Consider the following 23,175-nt stretch of genomic DNA (forward strand, 5'->3'; position numbering starts at 1 on the left):
ATAAACTTGCAGAAAATTCTTCAATTTAGCTGTTGTGGATCTGACAAACATTAATGAGGGCAGACAGTTGTACCACAACCTAATTACTGAGCACAGCTCTGGAGAGTTGAGCTCATGCTGCAGCTGTAGAGCTGCCCAGGGCATTGCTGGTGGGAGCTTCTGGAGCAGCTATAGCAGTGAGAGGGAGAAGGAAGATCTCTGCTGTGCTTGCCGTGCACAGCTGTGTGAACCCCAGGGGCTTTTAGGCTCAAGCTCCACATCGGTCAAGAACTCCTGTGGTCCTAGTTGAGGAAGAGCGACTTCCTATATTCAGTCTGCATCAGTAATGCAGCTTGTCTATAGTCTCGGAAGTGGAACACTTCTGTGTGGAACAGGGTGTTCTTACCTTCCAAGAGCAGGGATGGGAGACCACTGGTTTCTAAATCTGCTTCAGAAGGAGTTTGTAAGCAGATACTCACAGCAGAAGCTGTTTGTGTAGCTTTAGCACTGAGAGAAGAGGGACTCAGCCTTCCCAACCATCCTGCTTCAGACCCGTGTAGGTTACCAGAAGCCTGTTTTGCCTTCTGTTTCAGGCGTCCTAGAGAAAGAGGAGGCAGTTTGCCATGCAACTGCATGCCCACCTGACCAGAGTGCTGTCCCCATAACCCATCTCTTCCTCCCTGGGATGGCAGCTTTTTCCTGCTGGCAGCTGATGTAATTAGTCCCGGAGCTCATGAGGAGACTGCACTGCAGTGCTAGGTGCTTAGTGAAAACAGCAAGTGTTCTCTCCGTGCTTAATATTGCCTGCTCCTTCCAATATGGTTTTAAGTAATATTCTTTAAAAAATACATTAGACTTCTCAAGTAAATATTTAGAGTGCTTAAACCTCATCTACCATCTGTATATGTGTGCATTTGGTATAGATTACCTATGCATTATTTTATAATTTCTGCTTTTATGGGGAGGCAGGGGTTAGATTTTTCAAGCAGCAGATCCAGGATTAGCTTTGGGTACTTGACTTCAGTTTCTGATATGTTACTTAATGCAAGTTGTTTTTTCTAGCTGCCCATATACTCAGTTCTTATTGCTGCAAGAGAAAGCTGAATCAAGCATATTACTTAGTTTATTATGGTGTGCCTAATTTCTTGCTGAAAGGAAAGAGAATACAATTTTAAATCTAGACTGAAAAGCAACTTGTTTCCAGAAAGAATGTACCTATTTCTGTTTCTTTTTTTTTTCCCCCAGATAATTTTTCTCCAGAGAGCGTTAACGATACTGCCAAAGAAACATGCTTGAACTGGTTTTTCAAAATTGCTTCCATCAGAGAACTCATTCCCAGATTGTATCCTTGTCAGTGAGACAGGTTTTTCATAGACCTTTCCAAAAATGAACGTGTTTACTGTAGCAAAACTCACAGTAATCTGTTGTTTATACTAACTTGGTTTTGTTTGTTTGGGGCTGCATGTTTTCCGTTTAACTTTGAATCATGTTTAATAGGCAACTGAATGCTGAGTTACTGGCTCTGAACAGCATGGCGGTGGTAGAGTGGATGTGTGAAAGCTGGGAATAAATGAAAATCTTTCACACAAATTGTAAAGAATAACAGTGTTGTGAGGTTAATTACAGAAAGTCTTGAAGGAGTTTGTTCAATATGTATTAAGTTTATAATTTTGGTGTTGTGTTTTTAAATAGCATGTTCGTTAGCTTTGGTCCTTAACTTGGCTTCGTTTTAGTTATGTGGAAGCAGCAATTCTGAAGTGCAATAAGTTCCTATCCAAAACGTAAGAGTAAATGTTAATTGTGGGAAGGAAGTGAAGGGGCAGACATATAAGCTAATTTAAGAAGTTAAGCGTGCAAATTCCATCATTGATAAGGTGTTAATAGGTCTGAGAAGAAGCAGTACTGAGGGGTTTTGAGTCTGTGGAGATAATACCATGCAATATGGAATGTGGTACATGGACTGCGGTACAAATTGGAATGCAACAGTGCTTCTGGGTTTGGGATACATGTATGATTGTGACATCCAGGAGTTTGCAAATTAGAAACCAGTGGCTTCAGATGGTGGAGAGGAAAGCAAGATTGTTGAGATAAGTGAGGCAAAAAGAAGGAAGAGAAAACTGAAGGGAAAATATTGATGTGTCATATTAGTAGAGACAGAGTTGGAACAACAATTTAGGAGCAATGAACCATTGTCTATTGAAAGTCTCAATATAAGCTTCTGTGTTGCCAAACAGTGTCAACTGCTGAGCTAAAAATGTTCCTTTGCATGTAATTGTACTTTTTAGTTAAATTTTGAAACGAGTGTTGTAAGCCAAATTGCTGCTACAGTGACAACTTCATTATCACTGAAAGGCAGTTCTTGTACTGGAATTGATGGGCCTCATCTCCAGGTACTAGTACATCTCTGTCAAAAAGAACCTGTGGAAAAATGGGATGTACAAGAACTTCTGCCAGTCCTTTAAATGGTTGCTTTTTCCCCATTGGATTTGCAGCCCTTCCAGAGCTCTGCTGCTTCTCCGAACTAGAGGAGGCATTTCTCACTTGCACTTTTTGCAATCCAAGCATACAAGCTGGCTATCTGGGCAGCTCCTAATGGCAAATACTGTAGTTCAAATATAGGATATCTGTTAGTATTCACCTGAAATTTTATTTCCGAAATAAAATTTTGTGCTAATATGCTTCACCTTTGGTACGTGTTCATGCTCAATTGTCAGTCGACTGGGTAGCTATTCAGGTCATCTGTCTGTGGTATAGTTTAGTTACCAGATGTTAAATCTGTTTTCATTTCTGAAAATCTTAACAGGGGGATTTCTGAGTGTCTCCCACGATTAACGTCTATGATCAGAGGAATTGGAGATCCACTGGTCGCAGTCTATGCAAGAGCATACCTTTGCAGGGTAGGCTACCATTTAGCACTTCAGATCTGTATCCAAGACTTACTACAGCTAGCTCTGCTGCTAATGGGGGAAAAAAGAAGGAACTACCATTTTTATCTGAAGTAGTCAGAAGCCTGTCTCTTCCTTCAGACAAACAAAAAAATATATATTCTCTTTGCTTTAATAATGGGGGATCTTTCTTTAAGTATTTATAGTATGTAAAAGGTAATTTTATGTGCTGCTTATGCCTTTTTTTTTTTTATCTTCAGGTAGGGCAAAAGCCAAGACATACTTACCCAAGAAGAGATCCTAAAATGATTCAAAGAGTCATCAGTAGTGGAAAAGTATTTGTGAAATACATTTTTGAAGTAGTGGCAATGATCTTAACTATAACTGGAAAATATAAGGGCTGTTAATTGGCAATACTTGCACAAATTCAGCTACTATTAAAAGTTCCAACAAATCTGTCCAGTGTTGATATATTTGGTATATCTGAATAAACTGTCCAGTATGCTTTTGGAATACTCTTCGGGGGTGCACATATGAATTCCTGCATTGGCAAGCGACTTCTATCCTCTGCTTTATTCTAAGACATGAGCTGCTTAATTCATTTGATTTTTAAATACAGTAATGCCTGTATTTTTTTTTTCTCATAGCCTAATCATTACTGCTACATAGCGCAAAGTTCCCAAAAGTTTTTATGAAACAGTTTATAAGCATAGTCTAGCTTTTATTACTCCTGATACAGGTAAAAGAGATGCATAGAAGAGTTAGGGCTACATAATTGCACTTACTGTTAATATATTGTTAGTGTGGAAGAGCTTAGCATGCTCCTTTTTGTTCATAAAGATGAGCATACAAAATAAATAGTGAAAACTTTCTTGCAATAAAATACCAGCTGTTTAAATACTGGCTTTTCTTTAAAATAAGAAAACTTAATAGGAAGCTTTTCAATTGAAAGGCTTTTAATCTCTTGTATTCCAGGTACACACATTATATTAATACTTCCCACTGAAGATTTTGGGGAATCTGTGAAAATGGGGATTTTCACTGATTTTCTCCAGTGAAAATAGATTTTCAAAAATATAAATCCTTAAACAGGAAAACTGTAGTACAGATGTAAGTGATGTCTAAAGCCACAGCATTGTAAAATATGGCAGTAAACACTTACGTGAAACCAGAGAACCAGTTCTGAGTGCAGTGAGGTGATATGTTTCTCTTTAGCCCCATAGTTTGAAAGGAAACGATACATAAAGAAAAGTGATAGGTGATTGTCTTGGGTTTGTGCCAGTAACCTGGGCTTTGTGATGAAGTGAGCTGGAATTGCAAATGTTCAGGGATCCCAAAAACTCAGATGTCTGAGTCTGATTGAAAAGAGGATCCTTAATCTGTTGAGATTTATTTATTTATTTAAGGCTGAACTGTTATTAACTTCTTGTATTATGCCATGTTTTCATTCTTTGAGAAGAGTTCTGTATGGATTTGTTCCATTTGCAGTTCCAGCTTTACTACACAGGCCTTGTATTTGTGTATAACAACAACCTTTATTATTTATCAGTACTATTTCTATATCTGTGCTAATATTTTCATTTGAGATCTTTGATTCTGTGGAAAGAGTGAAGCAATACAATGAATATAGGCTGTTGCAATGCAAGTACTAGTATTTCCTCACTGCTTATAGACGCATGGAGTTAATGTTATGAGAACTGTGTTTAAATTCAGCTGTAATTACCTCAGAGTAGTTGCCAGTGGACTCGACTATAATAGCAAGCATGGAGGTAATCAAAAGCATGTGATTCAATATGTTTGTATTTTTGGTACATACCTCTGGAAAATATATTTTGTCTTACAGTTGGAGGAGGAGCACAGGTGATAGATGCAAATAAAATCTTCCTCTTTTAATACAGGTTGGGATGGAAGTGGCACCTCAGCTCAAAGAAAGCCTTAACAAAAATTTCTTTGACTTTCTTCTAACGTTTAAACAAGTAAGCAATTGGTTTTTGTTTTCTGAATCACATAAATATACTTCTTAACCAAGCTACCATATAAATACTTTTAAAAAAAAATCAAGTTCTTAAATTTAGATTTAGGGATATTCCTGTAGCCAGCTGTAGCACAGGAAACGTTACATTCATGCTGGTTAAGTTTCAGCTGCTCTGTTTCTGTGCTTGAATAATGTATGCTATGAGCTTGATATTTTTCCCCAGCTAGCAAGGAATGCCTCAGATTGTCTATGCATCTTTATCATCGAATCAAAGAATCATTTAGGTTGGAAAAGACCTTCAAGATCATCAAGTCTAACCATCAACGTGAACTACCAAGTCCCATTGTTAAGCCATGTCCCTTAGAGACATGTGAATGTGGCACTTAAATACCTCCAGGGCTGGCAACTCCACCACTTCCCAGGGCAGCCTGTTCCAATGCTTGACCACCGTGTGTGTGAAAAAAATTCTTCCTAATATCCAGTCTAAACCTTGATTAGGAAAATATTCCTAGTATCCAATCTCATGACAAACAAGATCATAGTTTCAGTTCGTAAGCAAAATTTGTCATAATTCTGATTAAGTACCTCTTCACTGCAATGCGTTTTTTGTTGTTGTTGTTGTTGTTGTTTGTTTGTTTGTTTTATTTCAACAGATTCATGGGGATACAGTTCAGAATCAGCTGATAGTGCAGTGTGTGGAAATTCCTTTGTATTTGACTCTATACTCTCCTGCTATAGACTGGATTTTACAGTGTATTGCATACCGTGCTCCTGAGGTAAGTAAGTGTGCTAATGCTTGGTACTAATGGCAGTGTTACAGTAGAGAACTAGTTTTATCAAAAAATTGATAAACTCATCCTACATTTTTCCCCGCTGTTTAACTGCATAGTGCAAGAAGTGAAGCAATGCTTCGTAAAACTTAAGGACACTGAAAGCATCTGATGTAAACACCATGTATTTTGTGCTACAAATTCTTGGAGAAGGTGTCCAATGCAGAAGCATAAGTATTTAATATGAAATTGAGGTTTAGGCAACATAAGTGCCTTTTACTATAAATTGCAGAATTCTGTGGCAAAATGTGCTGAATCGTAAGTGACTCAACTTAAAATACCAACAGTAATTTCAATTCGACTGCTCAATTTTTTACTGTTACAATATTCAGGTTTGAGTTTTTGCTTTTTGGAATGATAATACAGATTTTTTTAGAATTACAAAAAATATATATATATTAAAAACAACCCTTATCATACAATGCTTAAGCAGCTGAGGAAGAAAAACTTACATAATTCAGTGGTATCAAATATTGAAATCTCTTTCTATCCTTTCTCTAACCCTTCTTTTAAAATGAAAAATAAAAAATCTGTCAGTACTTATGCGAGTGTACAAGTTAGCATAAAGGGGCTGGATCTTACTGCTTGCTTTTCTCTTTTGTACGGGAAGAATGTTTGTTTCCCCAAAGCCCAAACTAGACCACTTTAAATTCATAGGCAGTATGTCTGTTTGTTTCTTGCTGTCCTTTAGGTAGTTTAATTTTTATTTCCTGAATTCATTAGTTTCTTCTGTCATGCAGATATAAAAATGATTTGAGTAAACTGTAGCTTCGTAATTGTTTAACATAGTCAAGAGGCTATTTTAGTCTTAAGTAAGTCTGTTCTGCATTCCACAGTAGAGAGTTTGTAATAGTCACCTCTTTTGCCAGAGGTAATTGACCTTGGTGGCAAATAGAAATCATTTTGAGAAATTGCACATCTGAAGGGTTGCAAATTTCACTTCCATAAAATAGTGGTTTTGATTAAAATGTCACTGTACTCATTCCGGTAGATGTGTTTTATGTTGTAGTACACTGTTGTTTTCTTGTGCTGTAAATACAAGATAAGACAGGATTATTGGAATGAGTTGGGTTGGTAATTAAAACAGCTTTTAGTAGATTTTAGTACAGTGATTAAAGCTGAATTTATTTATGAAATCTTACTAATTTTAGTAAGTAATTCTTACAGGTTCTGCTTACTGAGATGATGGAGAGATGCAAAAAACTGGGGAACAAGTAAGTATCATGTAATGCAGAAGATGTAAGTCTGTAACGAGTGCCCGTGAGTCTCTGTAGTAAAACTCTCTCTCTCCATTTTGAAAACATATCTTGGATGTACAGTGTAGCTTTTGTTCTTCCTATAGCTTACTAAATCATAATTATGAACGTCTATTTTCCAGATATGAATTCTAAAGGATGGCAGATTACTTGTAGAGCAAAAGTTAAATTAATTTAACTCGGTTGTTGTCTCCTAAGCCAAAGTTTAGGATGCATAATGTGTTCTATATCAGCCGTGTCTCTGATTCCTGGTTATGCTTCATTTTTCTCTGATTTCCTTCCTTTCCTTCCCCCTTGCGTCCCCTGGTTACAGTTAGCCCATACATTCATTTTGCAGGGGAAGTTGTAAAGCAGCTGGCACCTTTGGAAGAATATTTAGATGACTGCTTTTTTCAAAACTAAAATTAGTACCCAAATGTCTCCTTGAAGTCTGTGTGCAGGCTAATCACATTAAGTGAATAATTCAGGAAGATTGAGAGTTTTGGATGTGCTTTCTGAATTATGTGAATGTGATTTGGCCTGCTCATGAGCTAATCTCTGTTCATTTTACTTGGTAGGTAGGCAGAGCTCTATGAAAGTTTTCAGTTACTTTTTTTTTTTTTTTTGGGTATGCTTTGTACAGTCTAGTTGTGCAGTGGCTGAGGAACTAAATTATGTTAATCACTTAAAGAGGAGGAATTGCCAGCATTAGCATTCTGTGACTGAACTAAGGACTGGGGTAAAAGTGTGATTTTAAAAATGAAGGAAAGACTACTTTGTGGGAGCGTGTGAGTTTGAGTTTATTTTGTGTGTAACATCCACTCAAAAATCGTCCACATACTCTGCTGTATTAATTATTTGGTATAGGTGTTGATTTGTTTTGTGGAACACATCTTTAAATCAATTGTTAGCATCCTGTTCCAAAGATGGGCCAGGTGTCTCATCTTTGTGATCATTTGCTCTTTGAAGGAAGCACAGAATGATGAGTATAATGAGGTGGTTTTTTTTCCAATTAAATGTTTTTGGGATGTCTCTTATTGGGAAATTGAATAATCCGGTTGAGATGGTCTATAAAGTGTGATAATTTTCTTTAAAATGGAGTTCTGTGGTTTTGTGTCTTCTCATGGCTGTCAAAATACCACAAAGCAAGTCACATCAGTTCATAAATCTTTAAATAATCTCAGTATGTTCCGAGTACCATGTTGCAGCCATCTAAGTGAAAAGTGACAGCCTGCTTGTCTCTATTGCAAAGCATATACCTGGTGAACTCAAAGTACTTGTCTAATGAAAAAAAAATGCAAATTCTAGTCAGATTGCAATGGGACTGCTAATGCTCAGTCAAAAACAGAAGGGTTTCTGGGCTATTTTAAGTGCTCTGTACAATTTCCCTCAAGGTAAACTGCCTCCAATTCAGAGCGTCTGCTTCAGAATAGTGAAGGACACAGCATTGCTTGGATTGTGAGACAGCTTCTATGCTAACTCGTGCCTGAGTTTGCCCAAAGGAATTGCCTTTTGAATGATAGCAGATTTTGTTTCTTACATTTGCACAGTAGTATCAGTAAGGTGGGTTTTACAGTAATGAGTTGAATCTTCCATTTAAGTTTGGATCAATAGTAATACAAACATGAGTCTAAACAGTTTGTTATAAATATCTAAATATATTACTGCCAACTATTGTATAATTGCTGTTTGGATTTTTTTTTAATCCTAACAGTGCTGCCACTAGAAAACTAATTTTTATAATGCATACGTTTTTTTTTTAATTCAGTGAGGAAACTCTAATTTAGAGTTTTTCCCTGCCCAAGAATACTGTACTGCCCAAGTACTGTAGTCAAAAAGGAGAGTGGATTTCAAGAACTTCTCATTGCTGTTGAACTGTATTGATTTGTCTTATGTTCATTGTAGTGCTCTGCTGTTGAATTCAGTAATGTCAGCCTTCAGAGCAGAGTTTATTGCTGCAAGGTCTATGGACTTCATTGGCATGATTAAAGAATGTGATGAATCTGGATTCCCAAAGGTAACTTTTCTCGGGTAATTAATAACACTTATTTTTTGTCTGTCTGAGTTATGATTTACTTTTTTCTTTTACTTTCTTATCTGTACACTATTTATACTAGTTGCCTACATAAATTGCATGTTATTTAAATAAAGGGGATTCAAACAATCTTTCTGCATACTCTGCCTACTAGAGGAGTGTTGAACGAACATGCATTTTCTGCTTTAAATTAAAAATTTCTTATTATATTTCAGCACCTCCTCTTTCGCTCTTTGGGATTAAACTTGGCATTGGCTGATCCTCCTGAAAATGATCGCCTTCAAATATTAAATGAAGCCTGGAAGGTTATAACAAAGCTGAAGAACCCACAGGTGAGTTATTGACAGTTGTTTCACTACTGATCCTTTGTTCAGGGTAAAATTGTAGCCATTGTTCAGCAAGCTGTATATTTTGCATGGCATGGTTTACGTTTTCTAGATATGTAAAATTGTCAAAAAAAATATGATACCTGGTAATATGTTTATATAATCCCTGCTTTTCTGACCTCTGCTTATAAACATAAGCAGTGCAGTTGTGGAAGTTTGTCATTAGTGCTAAATCTTAAGGTCTGCATGAAGCATACTTCAGGAGTAATTACATTAAGAGTAATTTTTGCACATATATTTCTTTCCTGTAAATATTGGTAGTCATTAGAGATGTGTATTTGTAGGATTATATCAACTGTGCTGAAGTGTGGGTGGAGTATACATGCAGACATTTTAAGGTAAGTGATAATTACTTTGCTTCCTCTGAAGGTTTTCTGATGCAGACGAAGTGCCTGTATTAGTAACGGTATTAAAAATGGAAAAGCTATGAGTATTTAAGATGTCTGTAGGACTTCTTTAGTGTACAAAAAATGCATTTCCTTTAATGAAAGATGAATAGGGATGAAAGATGTGGCTTTGAAGCAGTCTTTCTTGCCCTCAAACCCTGCATGATATTTCTTACCTTTTATTGGACTAGTTTAAGTAAAGATTTACTGGAACTATTGCTAAAATTCCTTGCTTAACTGGAGTTGTGTAGAAAGCTGATGCTTTGGCAAGTGGGAATAAATTATCTGATGATTTACGTGCTGATTTTGTTACTGTATTTTGTAACTCCTATTTTTCGCTATACAGAAGCGAGAAGTCAATACAGTTTTGGCTGATATTATCAAACATATGACTCCTGATCGAGCGTTTGAAGATGCTTACCCACAGGTAAAGAACCTATTTTTCCAAATCTGTAAAATCTGTGCATTTTCTTAGATCAAACTAATTCTTAAACATTTCTGATGTCTCTTAAAATAATATAATTATTTTTAAAGGCTGTCTATGATTTGGGAAGCTTTTTTGAACAATATGACATTGTAGTTTGTTACTCTTTTTCTCTCTCAGTCCAGGAAAAAAGGTTAAAACAATGATTTATGTATTTAGAAGTAGCAATATCTAATTCTCAAGTCAACAGTATTATTCTACTGAAGAAAATCAGCAATCACGGCAGGCTGTAAGAACAGAAGTAAAACATAAATAATGATAAATCTATGTCTACTTAACATTGCTAAGGCTTCAGTGGATTTTAGTGTCCAGTTCTTGAGACTGTATGTCAGGTGAGATACCAATTAGTTGTAGAGGTTCTAGAAATGTTTTGTGGTTACTTGGAGAGTAGAAAAACTGCTTACAAAAGTAAATTTAACAAACTGTACTTCTTGTTTTAGTCAGTCGAACTGGAGAGGATGCAGATTATAAAACAGAAAAATCTTCCTAACTATAGAAAGTAAAGAACAAATAAAGCCTGGGTAGGCTGGTCATCCTCTCACTTCTTATGAGTTCTGAAGAGTATGCTGGAAAAACATCTGCTAGGAATAGCATAGCTGTAGTTGATCCTGCTTAGGGGAAAAGAAGTGGCATCAAAGAACACTTGAAGTGTCTTCCAAACCTGTTTTCTATAAGTTATCAGAGAAGAATATGCTCTGGTTTAGATAGTTTTAATGTAACTTGTATTACAATCATTTTCCTTTTTTTTTCTTTTTCTTTTTAGCTGCAGTCAATTATTCAGAAAGTTATTACCTATATCTATGATTTCTCTCTGCTTTTTTCAGTGGTAAGTAATGCTATGCTTAATACATTTTTAGGAGGAACTATTTTGCACTGTTTTTGCAAGACAGCTAACCTGACTTGCATATCTAAGTTGTTTTCAAATTAGCACGGCAAGAGGACTTTTTATCAAGTAGATAAGTGCAGAAACATCTTGAAAGCTCTATGCTGCTTAATACCTCAGTGTTCATTATTCTAATTTCACTTTTCCAATTTTCTACACTTTGTTGTTACAGCATAAGAGACAATCAGTGGGAAATAAAATACCATTTGTGTATGTGTTTGTGTAATTGCTGATAACTGTTTCTATGTTCTATTATGGGGTTTAAGTTTGTTATTGAAACAAACTGAAAATTAGGTAAGAGAATGCATAAGAGGAAGAGAAAGGAAAGAAGACAGCAGGTATCAAATTGCTGAAACCAACTGAAGAATAAAATTGAAGACTGACTGTGGCTTTGGAGTCACGCCTTGTTCACAAGTTACTTAGATAATTCTGAAAAACTTACCTTCGCTATACTTTTGAGACAATATCCAAACTAAATATCTCAGTGTCTGAACAACCTCAGCCCATGTCTTTAAAGAAAATGCGAATGTCCTGGACCTTCATAAGTTGCTGTGGATACATCCACAATGGAAAACATGTGACCTGTTTTAATAACTAACATTTTTTTCCATAGATGTCTGAATTTCAAGTGATGTTAAGCTGTTTCAAGTGTATGACTGCTTTTTAATAATTTACAACATTTGGTTCATATGGTTTTGTATTTTGTTTTGGATCGCTCCAATCAGTAAACTGGTAAAACCTTTCAACCATCAGTGCTTTGCCATTTGTTTCCTCTTTCATGGAATGGAAAGATGGTTCTTCAAGATAAGTTACTGTATTAAAAAAAATATTAAAATTATTTTCAATAAAACAGCCATGATCATAAAACTTATCCAAAATATTTATTCTTTTAATGTGTTTGTAAAAATAACTAATTTTACTTGTTTATGTATTTGTACTTCCAGGAGAAATTCTTGCCATTTCTGGATATGTTCCAGAAGGAGAATGTGAGAGTGGAGGTTTGCAAGTGCATTATGGAATCTTTTATTAAGTAAGTGGAGATTATTCAGATTAAATGCACTCTGGAGAATCTGGGCAATGGATTGAAAGATTGTTTGGGAAGATGGACTTGAGCCAGTATTTAGTTTAGTCCACGTAGCTTGTTGAGGATGTTCCAGTCTGTGGAGAAGGAAAAACAAAACAAACAAAAAACCCACAGGTGTCTGTTCTGTTAATCTATTGATTGACTCCTTAACTGTTCGTGATGAAAGCTGAAATTGAAGTAATGCATCAGTGCTGACTTACTATTGACCAACAGATCAGTTGTCCCCTGAGCCTTTATCAATTTGTCACTTTAGGTAGTCCATGAAATGTTTTTGTATTTCATCTGATATCACAGTGCAGAACTGTTACCTTGGTGTAACAGAAGAAGAGGAGAGGAGAGACAGACTGTTGTTACAAGCTCCATTATATAGAAAAAATGGTTATTTCCCCAGTTGAAAATGAATTTCAAAGATGAGACTTCATCTTCAAATATTGTAAAAGTCAAGCAGTCTTCTTCAATTAATTTTGAAAAAAAAAATTCTTTATCACCTTTTTGTTTTTGAATAACAAAATTGCAGGCAGATGCTGAATTATGATGATCCAATCTCTCACACTGAATTGAGTTCTACTTTTTTTTAAAAAAAGCATCTTTGTACATTCCAAATATTCTTTTTTTTCTGTGTTTTGTTTTGTTTTGTTTTTTTCATCATTTGTAAGTTTGGGAAATATGAAGACAATCATTTTCTGCCCTACATAGAACTGGTGTAACACAGTCTCAGTATATGATCAAGTTTTCGTTAGCAGAAACTTTATAAGGAAATAGCCTTTTAGCAAAAGCCTGCAGCATTCAACTGTGAGAAGTACAATCAAAAATTGCTTTAAATAGCAGAAAAGGCACAGAGAATGTCAAACGCTGTGCAGGTTCTTTAGCGGGTTAAATGCTCGGTATACGAACAGACACACTGGTCATTGATTCCTTCAGTCCTGTCTTCCATGTGGTAGAAGTTTAAATTTGAGATAAACAGTTCTAGTCAAAAAGAGGGAAACCTCCTCCTGAGTTTTACAGATTTTTGATGTTCCTCTTCAAGCACCTGAGTTGAAAAGCTTTTAATACTAGGTAGCCAAAGAGCCTTTTTTGTGTATGGAAAACAAGTACTTATACTCAGGTGTTACTTTCTACCACCAAGGTACCAAATAAGCGAGCACAGGCACTTGACTGCCATGTTATGCATCCACTCTGTTTGTCCAAATGTTTAGCTATGCTTTTGGGTTTGGTGGTTGTATGCATATATTTTGATGAGATCCCCCACTGAGTCTTCTCATCTTAGTAGTGCATGTGTACCTCTGGACTTAAGCATGACACTTATCCATCCTGTCTGTTCATCAATAGCTGAGAAACTATATTTTTTGGTAGATCTAGGAATGTTTTGCTTTGACATTCTTAGATTGATTCAACTTATCATGTCTAGCTTGTTGTGTCCCTTAACAAGTTAGGTTCCGTGGCTTGGCAGTAAACCTCCATGTATTAAGATAAAATTTCTTGACTGGTTTTAATTGGAACTCTACATTTGTTAACCATGTGATCTTGAATTCCTGAAGGCTAGAAAAAAAGGAATATAAAACTTCTGTAGATTGTTAGTGTCTTACAGCATTGCTGGTAGGAATTACTCGTTCAGTGGGTGTGCTATTCATTGTTTTTCATTTTGACAGTGCAGGATTTTTCATCACTTTTTCTAAAACATTTTACAGGCATCAGCAGGAATCTACAAAGGATCCTGTTATACTCAATGCTCTTCTGCATATCTGCAAGACAATGCATGACTCTGTGAAGTAAGATTAACTTTACTCATATTAATAACTATCGTTTATGCAAAGTTTGTCTGCTTGGTGTACAGTTTCACACTTCTGAGACTGTTTGTTTCATGGTGGATTAAGACATGAATCCAATTAGTAGTGAGGGAAGAGCTGTGTGGTGAAGAGGTAGCACATACTATTTGTTCCTTAATTAGTGCTTATATGGAATACTGAAACAGAATTTTAAAAGGGAAGTAGCAGCAGTTTTGTAGATGTTGTTAGTAAAGCGAAGACACTAAAAACTACATTTAAAAATATATATTTCTGGGAATGAAACTGGTGTCATCTTTGAGTTATAGCGAATAAGAGACTTTATGAGCTTTAAATGAATATGTACCTATTAAAGCACAGATTGCCATATTTAATTTATACATTTATACCCTGCTTTCAGCCATTACCAAGGGGTGTGAAATCTTTAAAAGTACAGCTGAAAGACTTCTAGGAACATCAGTAAAGGAACCTAAAATAAGGGAAAAGCTTTTTGAATCGTTTTTTCCCTTGAATTCTCCTCTTCCCTTTTCCCCTTAATTTTGAGTGCTGAGGTTAGGGATCTACTTTGTGCCGTGTTGCAAACCCCATGTTTGAATGGCAGTTGTGTAAAGGTCAGGGCCATTTTTTTTTTCTGTGCCAGATGCCTTGTGATATGCCAGGTTCTCAGCAATTGTGACTTGACAGTCTACCTGTAATTTCAGCTAATATTTATTTAAAAGCTATAAATAGAAAAAAAGGGGGGTTTGTACGCCAAACTTTGGACTGTGACAATAGTTCAATTTTGTTCCACTTTTGTGATAGTTTCAAGTAGAGTGTCTTAGAATATGAGCCAGATACACAGAAGTTTTTGAAATTTGATTCACAGGTAATGTGGAAAACAAATGTGGTTAGTGGGGTGTTTTAACAGTAGGTTGTTTTAACAACCTACTAACAAAAAAAAAATTTTTGCAAAAATCACACAGAATTCTGCATCTGACTGAAAAAAGAGTCACAATTACCAGTGTGAAATCTTTATATCTTAAGAGCAAGAACTACCCCGCACACACACTTCCTGGTTTGAATCCAGAGCCTCTTAGTATGGCCGGCAATTCAAAGGAACTTGTAACTTTCTCAGCCTTGATATGCCATGAGTGCACGATTTATTGTCAATTACAAAGTCAGGTTTGGCATGCAATTTCAATTTATACCTGTTTGAGTGCTTTATTTTGAGTTAGAACACTGCATTTGTCTGTATGTTGCTGTAAAAGCCTCTTCAACCTTTTAAATAGAAGAATGTATTGAAGCTAAAACAACTTATTAAAAAAATTAAGCAGTATATGGCAAGCCATATTTGGTACTTCCTCTGACATTTTGCCAAAACAATTTTGCTGGGTTTTGGAGCTCCTTACAATTCCTTAAACCAGCAGCTCTTTTAGCTGAGACAAGATGATGTACATCATTTGCTGGGTTCTGTCTGTCATCTTTTATTGGCAAATCATCATAATTCTTACTACGTTAAAGTAACTCCTGCATCTATTCTTGCATGCTGGTTCAGGAAATTCCCAGCCCATTGTGTAGGGCTCATTAACCCAATAACAGCTGTTGGAGGGTGACAGCCTTTAGACTGGCAGTGGTATGATTCAAAATTGAATTGGAAACCTATAATTGACCTGGAGATCCCATTACAACTCTTCTGAGCCTCTCAGAGCCCATCAGTTGACTCTCCTGATTGGCAGTGCCCTAATGAGCTAATCATGCTGAGATTTTCTTTCTTCCTTTACTGAATTTGTATAATAAAACTATTGTCCTCTTCCCATCTGGTGTCTAAGCTAGGAAAATGGTAATTGCTACACTAAAGTTCAAATCTGGAGCCAACTACATAATAGTAGAAAGATTAAATTGTATTAGTTAATTGTTATTTATCTTTTTATTTATCTATCTTCAGTGAAACAAATTTGACTTACTGCATTTTCATGTGATGTAAATTTGTTTCAAGTAAGATTTAGACTCTTCCTACAGAATAGGTATCCCTGATAATTGTAAAATGAATCTTGTTTTTATGTATCAGTTTAAGAAGTTCTAACAGTGCTGCCTTTTTAATATTTTAGTAACAAGGTGATGCTAAAGAGAACTCTTAAAATATGTAATCGTGTTAGTCATTTAAAAAAAAAAGTAAATATTTTTTCTAAAATAAACACATTGATTATTATATACTATTTAAAGTGCGTATTAAAAGCTGTTCCCCATTAATAGGATGATTTTTCTCCTAAAAATGGCTTTACTAATTTCTTTAGGATTTTATAATCAGTTCCTACTCAAGTTCTCATGTTGTAACGCAAGAATGAAGCCACTTTCTTGCTTGCTGCAGTTAAGAACTCTAGCTTAGCTAGCTTCTGTTCATGCTGAATCTAAGTTTCTGTAAAATCTAAAGACTTAGCAATTTTTACAATTCTTAAATTTAAGAATTTAGTTTGGTGCATGGCTGATTTGAAGATATATATATTAAAATTATTCTCATTTTATAACTAAAATTATGAGACTAGTGGTCTTAGTATTCAATAAATAATTTATAGAGACATTGCATAAATTAGCATGTATCATTTGAACATTTACAGATAAATAGTTAAGAAATATTCAGAAATCTAACATATACATTATCTGTTATAGTGCACTGACACTTGAGGATGAGAAAAGAATGTTAGCAGCTTTGATAAATGGATTCATAAAAATGGTGAGTAACAATTGTATGCAACTGTTGGGGAGTACCTTACCACTTGGATTTTCATGAGTTCCCCATGAGAAACAGGTGCCTATGTAACTAAATTATAGACGGTACATGACTTGCCAAAGACTGTTGAAAACCCCAACCAGCGTATTTTAGTGACATAAGTATGTGATTGTTGAAAGAAATATACAGTGGCGAAGCTGGCATGGTGCAGTATGCTAGTTTAAACTGTATGTGTATATTTAATTTTTCCGCTTTTTTTTTTAATCTCATGTAAAACACGCTAAGTATTTAAAAGCTAAACAGTAATTAGTCTTTATATTACAGCCTCAGAGAGATCACGCTTTTGTGAAATCCCACTACCCATCCCTAAATGAGACCATTTATCTCATTTACAAATGAGATAATTTCTATCATTAAATCAGTAGTCCCGCTAAAACTCCAGTTGACTTGAAATTAATTTTTAACCCTTCCCTCCTTCTAATCCCTGTAAAATCTTTTGTTCCTGTGCCTTATGTTTGAGATGTCAGGTTGTTCTAGGGAGATATTTGTAAGCTTTTGTTGTGGCTCTTCTCATTCTCTAACCATGTCTTTTCAATCTTGCTTTCCTTTTGTATAGTAATAGCTGACAGGCTTTGTCTCTACTTGTCCCCTTTATTCTTTGTTGTAATTCTATGAATTTATCTCTAGATGGTTGCTTTCTCTTCAGTTTTCATATTTAGCTATATAAGAGAATGTTTTTAATATATTTTTTTCTTTATTAAGGGTTATATGCAATATAGTGTACAATTTTCTTTAAGAGGATTTCACACATTGAATAATATTTGATGTGGCTTTACAGTCATGTCTGGGGGGAAGAGTGGAGGGACGAGAATCCCAGAGCAGCAAAATGACTTGGTACAATTTTTAAACAAACATACGTTAAGATATGGAGAGAAAAGTAGTTATAAGTCATTCTTACAGCCAGGCTTTTTAGTGAAAAATGTTATATTTTTAGAGAAGTTTTCTTAAGACTAGGGCTAGAGAATCAGCAGTTGCACAAATATAAGAAAGGCAAGGCAGTTAGGTCTGTAACACAAGATTGTCTGTAACACAACACAATCTGGTGCAGATCCTTTGATCTTTCACTTGATGGACGAAACATAAGTTTTTACAGAATTAAAAGGAAAATTCTTTCACATGTGACTTGAGAAATGAGGAATAATGCAACCATTACTCTTATTAGAAAAAAAGTGATCTATTTGAATCCATAAATGTAGACTGCCTGGAGACTGTTTCTCTTGCTAGGCTTTTGATTGACAGCTGAGACACTCTAGCTGACAGTGCTCAGTTTTGAAATCTGAAGGGTTGGAAGTAGGGCGTTCTCACACAAGGGCTGTTTTTGACTTTTCTTTCCTGGCAGTGTGCAAGGTTACAGGCTTTTGCCATACGATATAAACATTTATTAAATAAACTTGAGGAAAAAAAATATTTTCTTACTGGTATGCCTAGTTACAAAAATGATCTTTTTTTTTTTTTTAGGCCCTCTAATGACTGGGAATTAGAAATCTGAATACAGATTCACTGATTTATTTCTGTTTTTTTTGTTTTGTTTTGTTTTTTGTATAGTCTATACCAAACCTATGTTCCTGATTCCAAAGTGTCATGAATTCTGCTAATTTTGAAACTACTTTTCGCAAATCTAGGAGATAAATTTTGATTTTTGATAAGTATTTGTTTTGTTAAGTAGACCATGTGGAATGTGAACAAAAATCAGCAAAACCTTCAGGTTTAAGTATTGGAAAGTGGTTAAATGCTTGTACAATGGTAAAATAAATGTTTGTTTCTTCTATAGGTTTCATTTGGCCGTGACTTTGAACAACAGCTGAGTTTCTATGTTGAAGCCAGATCAATGTTTTGCAATCTGGAGCCTGTTCTAGTCCAGTTGATTCATGTAAGCTACAGTTTATCTACATTATCTTAATACTTAGGGTTATATTTGCAGTTCCCTCATTCCCTGCCCAGATTATTGTGCAGTGTTTGAAGTCTTTATATCAGGTGTTTTAAAAGTAGGCTTTGATCTTGTCTCTCATTTTTATCACCCCAAATTCTCTGAAGTTCTTGCTTGACTCTGAAATTCAGATGTATGGTATCATTGCAACAAAGAAAATTAGCTATCTTGGGAGAGATTTCATGGCCAATAAAATAAATAGTACTTTTATGTATTCGGAATTTGGGTTCTCTCTTCTATAATCCTCCATCTAGGAGAGATTAGACTGTCTCTGGTCTGCAGACATAGTCAGAATCCTGCTGTGATTGGGAAGCTTAATTGCTTTTCTGTATCGAGTCACATGACAGGTGAGCACTTGCTGCATCTGATTCCTTTGTATGATATGATAAATCGTATATCCTTTTAAATCCTGTTTTGTTCTTGTTTTTTACTAAATGAGTTTGCTAGAAATAGTGATTTCAATACTAGGAAGGCAATGATGAGAGAGCACTTTAGCTGGGAAACAAGGGATGATCTAAATGCTTGAATAAATCAACAACTCTACCTTGACAAACCTTCAGAATCACATTTGCTTTAAGGAACAGTCACTGGAATTCTCAAAGTGAAGAGGAAGTAAAAACTAAATAATACAGTGGGAACACCATATATGGGTTCCTTTTGACAGTTTCTGTTCTCTAAATGCATGCAGTAAAATGTGCAGTTTATTTGCAACTGACCTAATAAATCTGTGCATTTTTCTTAATGTTCTGCTTTTGTTGTTTTTGTTTGTTTTTTTTTTTGTATGTGTGCGTGTGTAGTCTGTGAACCAACTAGCAATGGAAACAAGAAAGGTGATGAAAGGAAATCATTCCAGAAAGACTGCTGCATTTGTCAGGGTAGGTCTGAGTCCAATAAACTTTGAGCCTGCCTTCTAAGCAGATAAGGTCCCTTCTAAACTAAGTCATTGTATCATAAGTGCTCCTTTTGATTTTCATGCTTCTAAGTCTCTGCAGTTGCTGTCATATGAGCTTTGAAATGCACACAGGCTATTCAAGTTCTTTGGATTCACATCTTCTTGCCTGAAACATGTCAACTAAGATGAATTTCATCTTCACGTACTGTGAAGGAGTTTGCATATGCTATGGTTAATGAATGGATTTTCATTGACATGCACTTGCACATGATGTCCTGGACAGAAAATAGCTAAGGTGACATTGGCCAGGTTCTGTATGCCTGGGAGCCCCTTATTCCATCTATATGTTTGGGCTGCTCCAATAGGTTTACATCAGCAGCATGTTGTGCTAGATCTCCTTCCTCCCAAATGTACACAGTGCCAGTGCTGTGACCTGTTTGATACACAACTTGTCCCTGAGGACCAGACCTAACTGCTTTGCTAGTTAGGTTTTGGTCTTGAGCTACATGCTGGTTACTTGAGAGGGACTGTTAAAGCTAGAGTCACAGATTAAATTTGGACCTAATCTATTAGTAATAACATTAATAGTAAGTATAATTATTGAAGTAGTAAAGAGAAAATTGAAGTTGCTGATTTTGGACTTAACATAATACTAGCTGTTTAGGGAAAGTCTTTCCCTAAACTGATTTACAGATTTTGTTTCCTAATCAGGTATATAATCAGTAATGATTGCTGTAACTCCAAATAAGGAATTTTGTTCATTTTTTATTACTTTATTTGCTTTAGGCTTGTGTTGCCTTTTGCTTTATTACAATTCCATCTCTGAGCAGTATCTTCACACGCCTTAATCTGTATCTACACTCTGGACAGGTTGCTCTGGCAAATCAGTGCCTTTCACAAGGTAAGATGAGTTAATTTACTTAAAGATTTTCAATTTCAGAAGTATTTCTAGCTGTGAATAGTAACTTGGTTGAAAACATAAGTCATATAAGTATATTTATTATGTAATTAAAATACAGCCCTTTTTTAAGCACTGTTAAAGTGAAAACTTATAATATTAAAGCAACTCTTCAATTTCAGCACTAATTGGGTTGAGTAAATAAGACAGCTGACACTATTTAACATAGTTGTGGATGTGAGGCAGGTTGTCCAAAATTAAATAACTTTAAAATTATGGAAACATATTTTTTTTCTCCTGCATAATTGTCCAAGCACTCTAATAGCAAATAATGTGCTTTAACCAAACTGTGAAAGAAGAAACTAGTTAATCTGTGTAGTAGTGCGCAGGCTGATAAAATCATGGAAAGAGATGGAAAAGATTTAAAACTTAGGCTAATGATACTAAAACTTGCTATCAAAGCACAGAAGTGATAAACACTCAGCTAAAGATACGCCCTGTATCAGAGGGAAATGAAGAAGTAATACCAGATAATGTGAAGAATGAAAAAGGTATTTTCTTTATTTGATCTGAATTATTGGCTGAAACAGGGCCTGAGTACGGTTTTTGGCCATCCTGTTTGTTCAGTCTTAAGTAATTTGAAATTCTGACAAAAGATGATTTGGGGAAAAAACTAAGCTACTCTGACAACAATATGAGCGCTACGTATGTATCACTGTTTCAATATGATCTTGTTCCTGTTCATATTGCAAATGAGAGAGTTACCTATTCTGAAAGTCTTCTCCTATCTTTAACTGTTTCCAGTATCTCTATTTTCCTTTTCAAAATGTTGTTTTTCAACTTTGTTTTGCAATTCTAATATCAACTTGAAATGTGTCCTTTCCAATGGTAAATGCTTTTTTTATATATTTTTTTCAATGTAATGGTGAAAATAACACACAGGATTACTTTGCAACATCCTTTGTTGTGGCTATTATTTCTGTGTTTTAGCTCTATGCTTCTTTATGAGACAATTAAAAACATCTTTGCTGTGATGATTTTAACCTATGACCACTACATCTTTACTGTCCTTGTGTGTTCTGCACTTGTTTCATTCTGCTCTTACTGCTACTGTGTTTTGTTGTTGCTAGGGCTCCTGCAATGAATATTCAAAATTCAGAGTGAACTCTGTGTGTGCAAATAAATATCTGTATATTTTTTACAAGTGACAGTTGATCTGATTCTGAGCCACCTGGATTTGACATTGTGCACAGGCAATTTTGATATTTGGAGTTTGCATTTTTCCTATCAGGCTGTCCCTTTTATATGCTTGATGGCTCACCTGGCTGTGAGTTTGTGCTTGCCTTGTCTCACTGGGGTATGGTGGGCCAGATAATATTGTGCTGCTCTGCCACATCTGAATATTTATGGTTACTGAAGCAGAGGTCAATCGGGCATTCTTTTGAAGAAAAGAAGCATAGGCTGAGTGTATTTAAGTCTTGTTAGCTAAGCTTTGTTGCTTCAAGTCACAAAAGATTCTTATGTTTGCCAGAGGAAGGTATGTGAACGTAGTAAAGTTGAAATTGTAGCTGCATTTTTTTGTGCTCTGCCACAAAAATCATAGGTTAGACCTTTGGAAAGGCCTTGTCTATGGGAAGTAAAGCAAGAATGCTTCAAGTGGGTTTAACTTGCCAGAAATTAGATGCACGCAGAATATTGAAAAGGATAGATTTTCAAGTAAGGAGATGCATCGGAATTTGATATGGGTCCCCCAGTGGAAATGTCTGAGATAGCCTTTTAATACTGCTGTAGGGAACGTACTGTAGGGACTAAATTCCTGTTTACGTAGAGACAGAGCAGGGATTCATTACCCAGCCTGACTTCTGCGATGTTGTATGAATGAAAGGTGAATATATCTTTTCATTCGCTTACTTGGGTTTCCTTTTCAGTTTGATGTTTTCCAAGCTCTGCATTTACCAGTAAATTCCAGCTGCACAAACAAGCTGACTTAGGATGCTGATTACGACTTTTTAGTACAGGATGGCTGTTGTACTTCTTTGTTTTGAATGCAGTGCTGCCCATACAGCAAAGGCGAGGGATTTAGAGTAAAGCTTTCTGTTGTGTCCAAGTATGTTGTGCAAATAAAAGATCTGCAAAGTTGGTTGTTATGAAATTAGTATTTTGCAGTTTCATTGTACGTAACCGAATTTACCAAAACTGGACTCTTTTCTTCGTATAGTATTTAGTTTAATTGACCAGCTTTACCTTCTCCATTGTATCAGTTTTTGTTGATGGTGCTGTGTTGCAGTGCATCTATAGTTGGAAACAAATCCAAAGCAGTTTTTCCATAGTATTCAGTCTTTGAAGACTGTGCTTTGCTCTTGCTGGGACCAACTCTGATTAACAATTTTTCAATTTCTGAACTCCTTTTCTGCTATTTTTGTGATCCAAGTCTTGCCTAACTGAGACTGCTGGGCTCCAACAACTGTCTTTTTTTTTTTTTTTTTCCAGTGTGAGAGGTTATGAATGTGCACAGCTGTTGTCTGACTTGTGAATGCAGTGCACTCACTAAACAATGAATAGGCATCCCCATTCTGAAATCTCTTAAGGTAGCAGGTGTATGCAAAGTCAGTCTCTAAAATACATATTTATTAATGACTGTGTTCTGAATTTTAGACTCACAAGCTAGAGAGAGAAATATTTAGCCAAGCTCAGTTTTTGTGGAAATGAAGCACATTCTAAACTAGTGGATGTTCAATAACTTGG

At 35.6% G+C, this 23,175-nt stretch overlaps 1 protein-coding gene across 3 annotated transcripts in view; it reads left to right on the top strand.

The window, feature by feature from the left end:
• The window catches only part of VPS35L (VPS35 endosomal protein sorting factor like), a 55,796-nt gene that overhangs the window by 12,701 nt on the left and 19,920 nt on the right, over nt 1–23,175 (top strand). For 2 of the 3 annotated variants that reach the window (XM_027468792.3, XM_038186774.2), the window contains exons 10-26: nt 1,225–1,321; nt 1,713–1,760; nt 2,783–2,876; nt 4,763–4,840; nt 5,493–5,615; nt 6,837–6,883; nt 8,810–8,921; nt 9,155–9,271; nt 9,610–9,663; nt 10,058–10,138; nt 10,959–11,021; nt 12,023–12,108; nt 13,851–13,931; nt 16,593–16,656; nt 18,485–18,583; nt 19,438–19,515; nt 20,319–20,433. In XM_027468792.3, coding sequence (XP_027324593.1) covers nt 1,225–1,321; nt 1,713–1,760; nt 2,783–2,876; nt 4,763–4,840; nt 5,493–5,615; nt 6,837–6,883; nt 8,810–8,921; nt 9,155–9,271; nt 9,610–9,663; nt 10,058–10,138; nt 10,959–11,021; nt 12,023–12,108; nt 13,851–13,931; nt 16,593–16,656; nt 18,485–18,583; nt 19,438–19,515; nt 20,319–20,433 — 1,437 coding nt within the window. Of the gene's footprint in view, nt 1–1,224; nt 1,322–1,712; nt 1,761–2,782; nt 2,877–2,933; nt 3,200–4,762; nt 4,841–5,492; nt 5,616–6,836; nt 6,884–8,809; nt 8,922–9,154; nt 9,272–9,609; nt 9,664–10,057; nt 10,139–10,958; nt 11,022–12,022; nt 12,109–13,850; nt 13,932–16,592; nt 16,657–18,484; nt 18,584–19,437; nt 19,516–20,318; nt 20,434–23,175 lie in introns of those variants that run through there. The other variant, XM_027468794.3, reaches the window with a different exon arrangement.

The sequence above is a fragment of the Anas platyrhynchos genome, chromosome 15, assembly GCF_047663525.1.
Source record: "Anas platyrhynchos isolate ZD024472 breed Pekin duck chromosome 15, IASCAAS_PekinDuck_T2T, whole genome shotgun sequence".
NCBI classification, from domain to species: domain Eukaryota; kingdom Metazoa; phylum Chordata; class Aves; order Anseriformes; family Anatidae; genus Anas; species Anas platyrhynchos.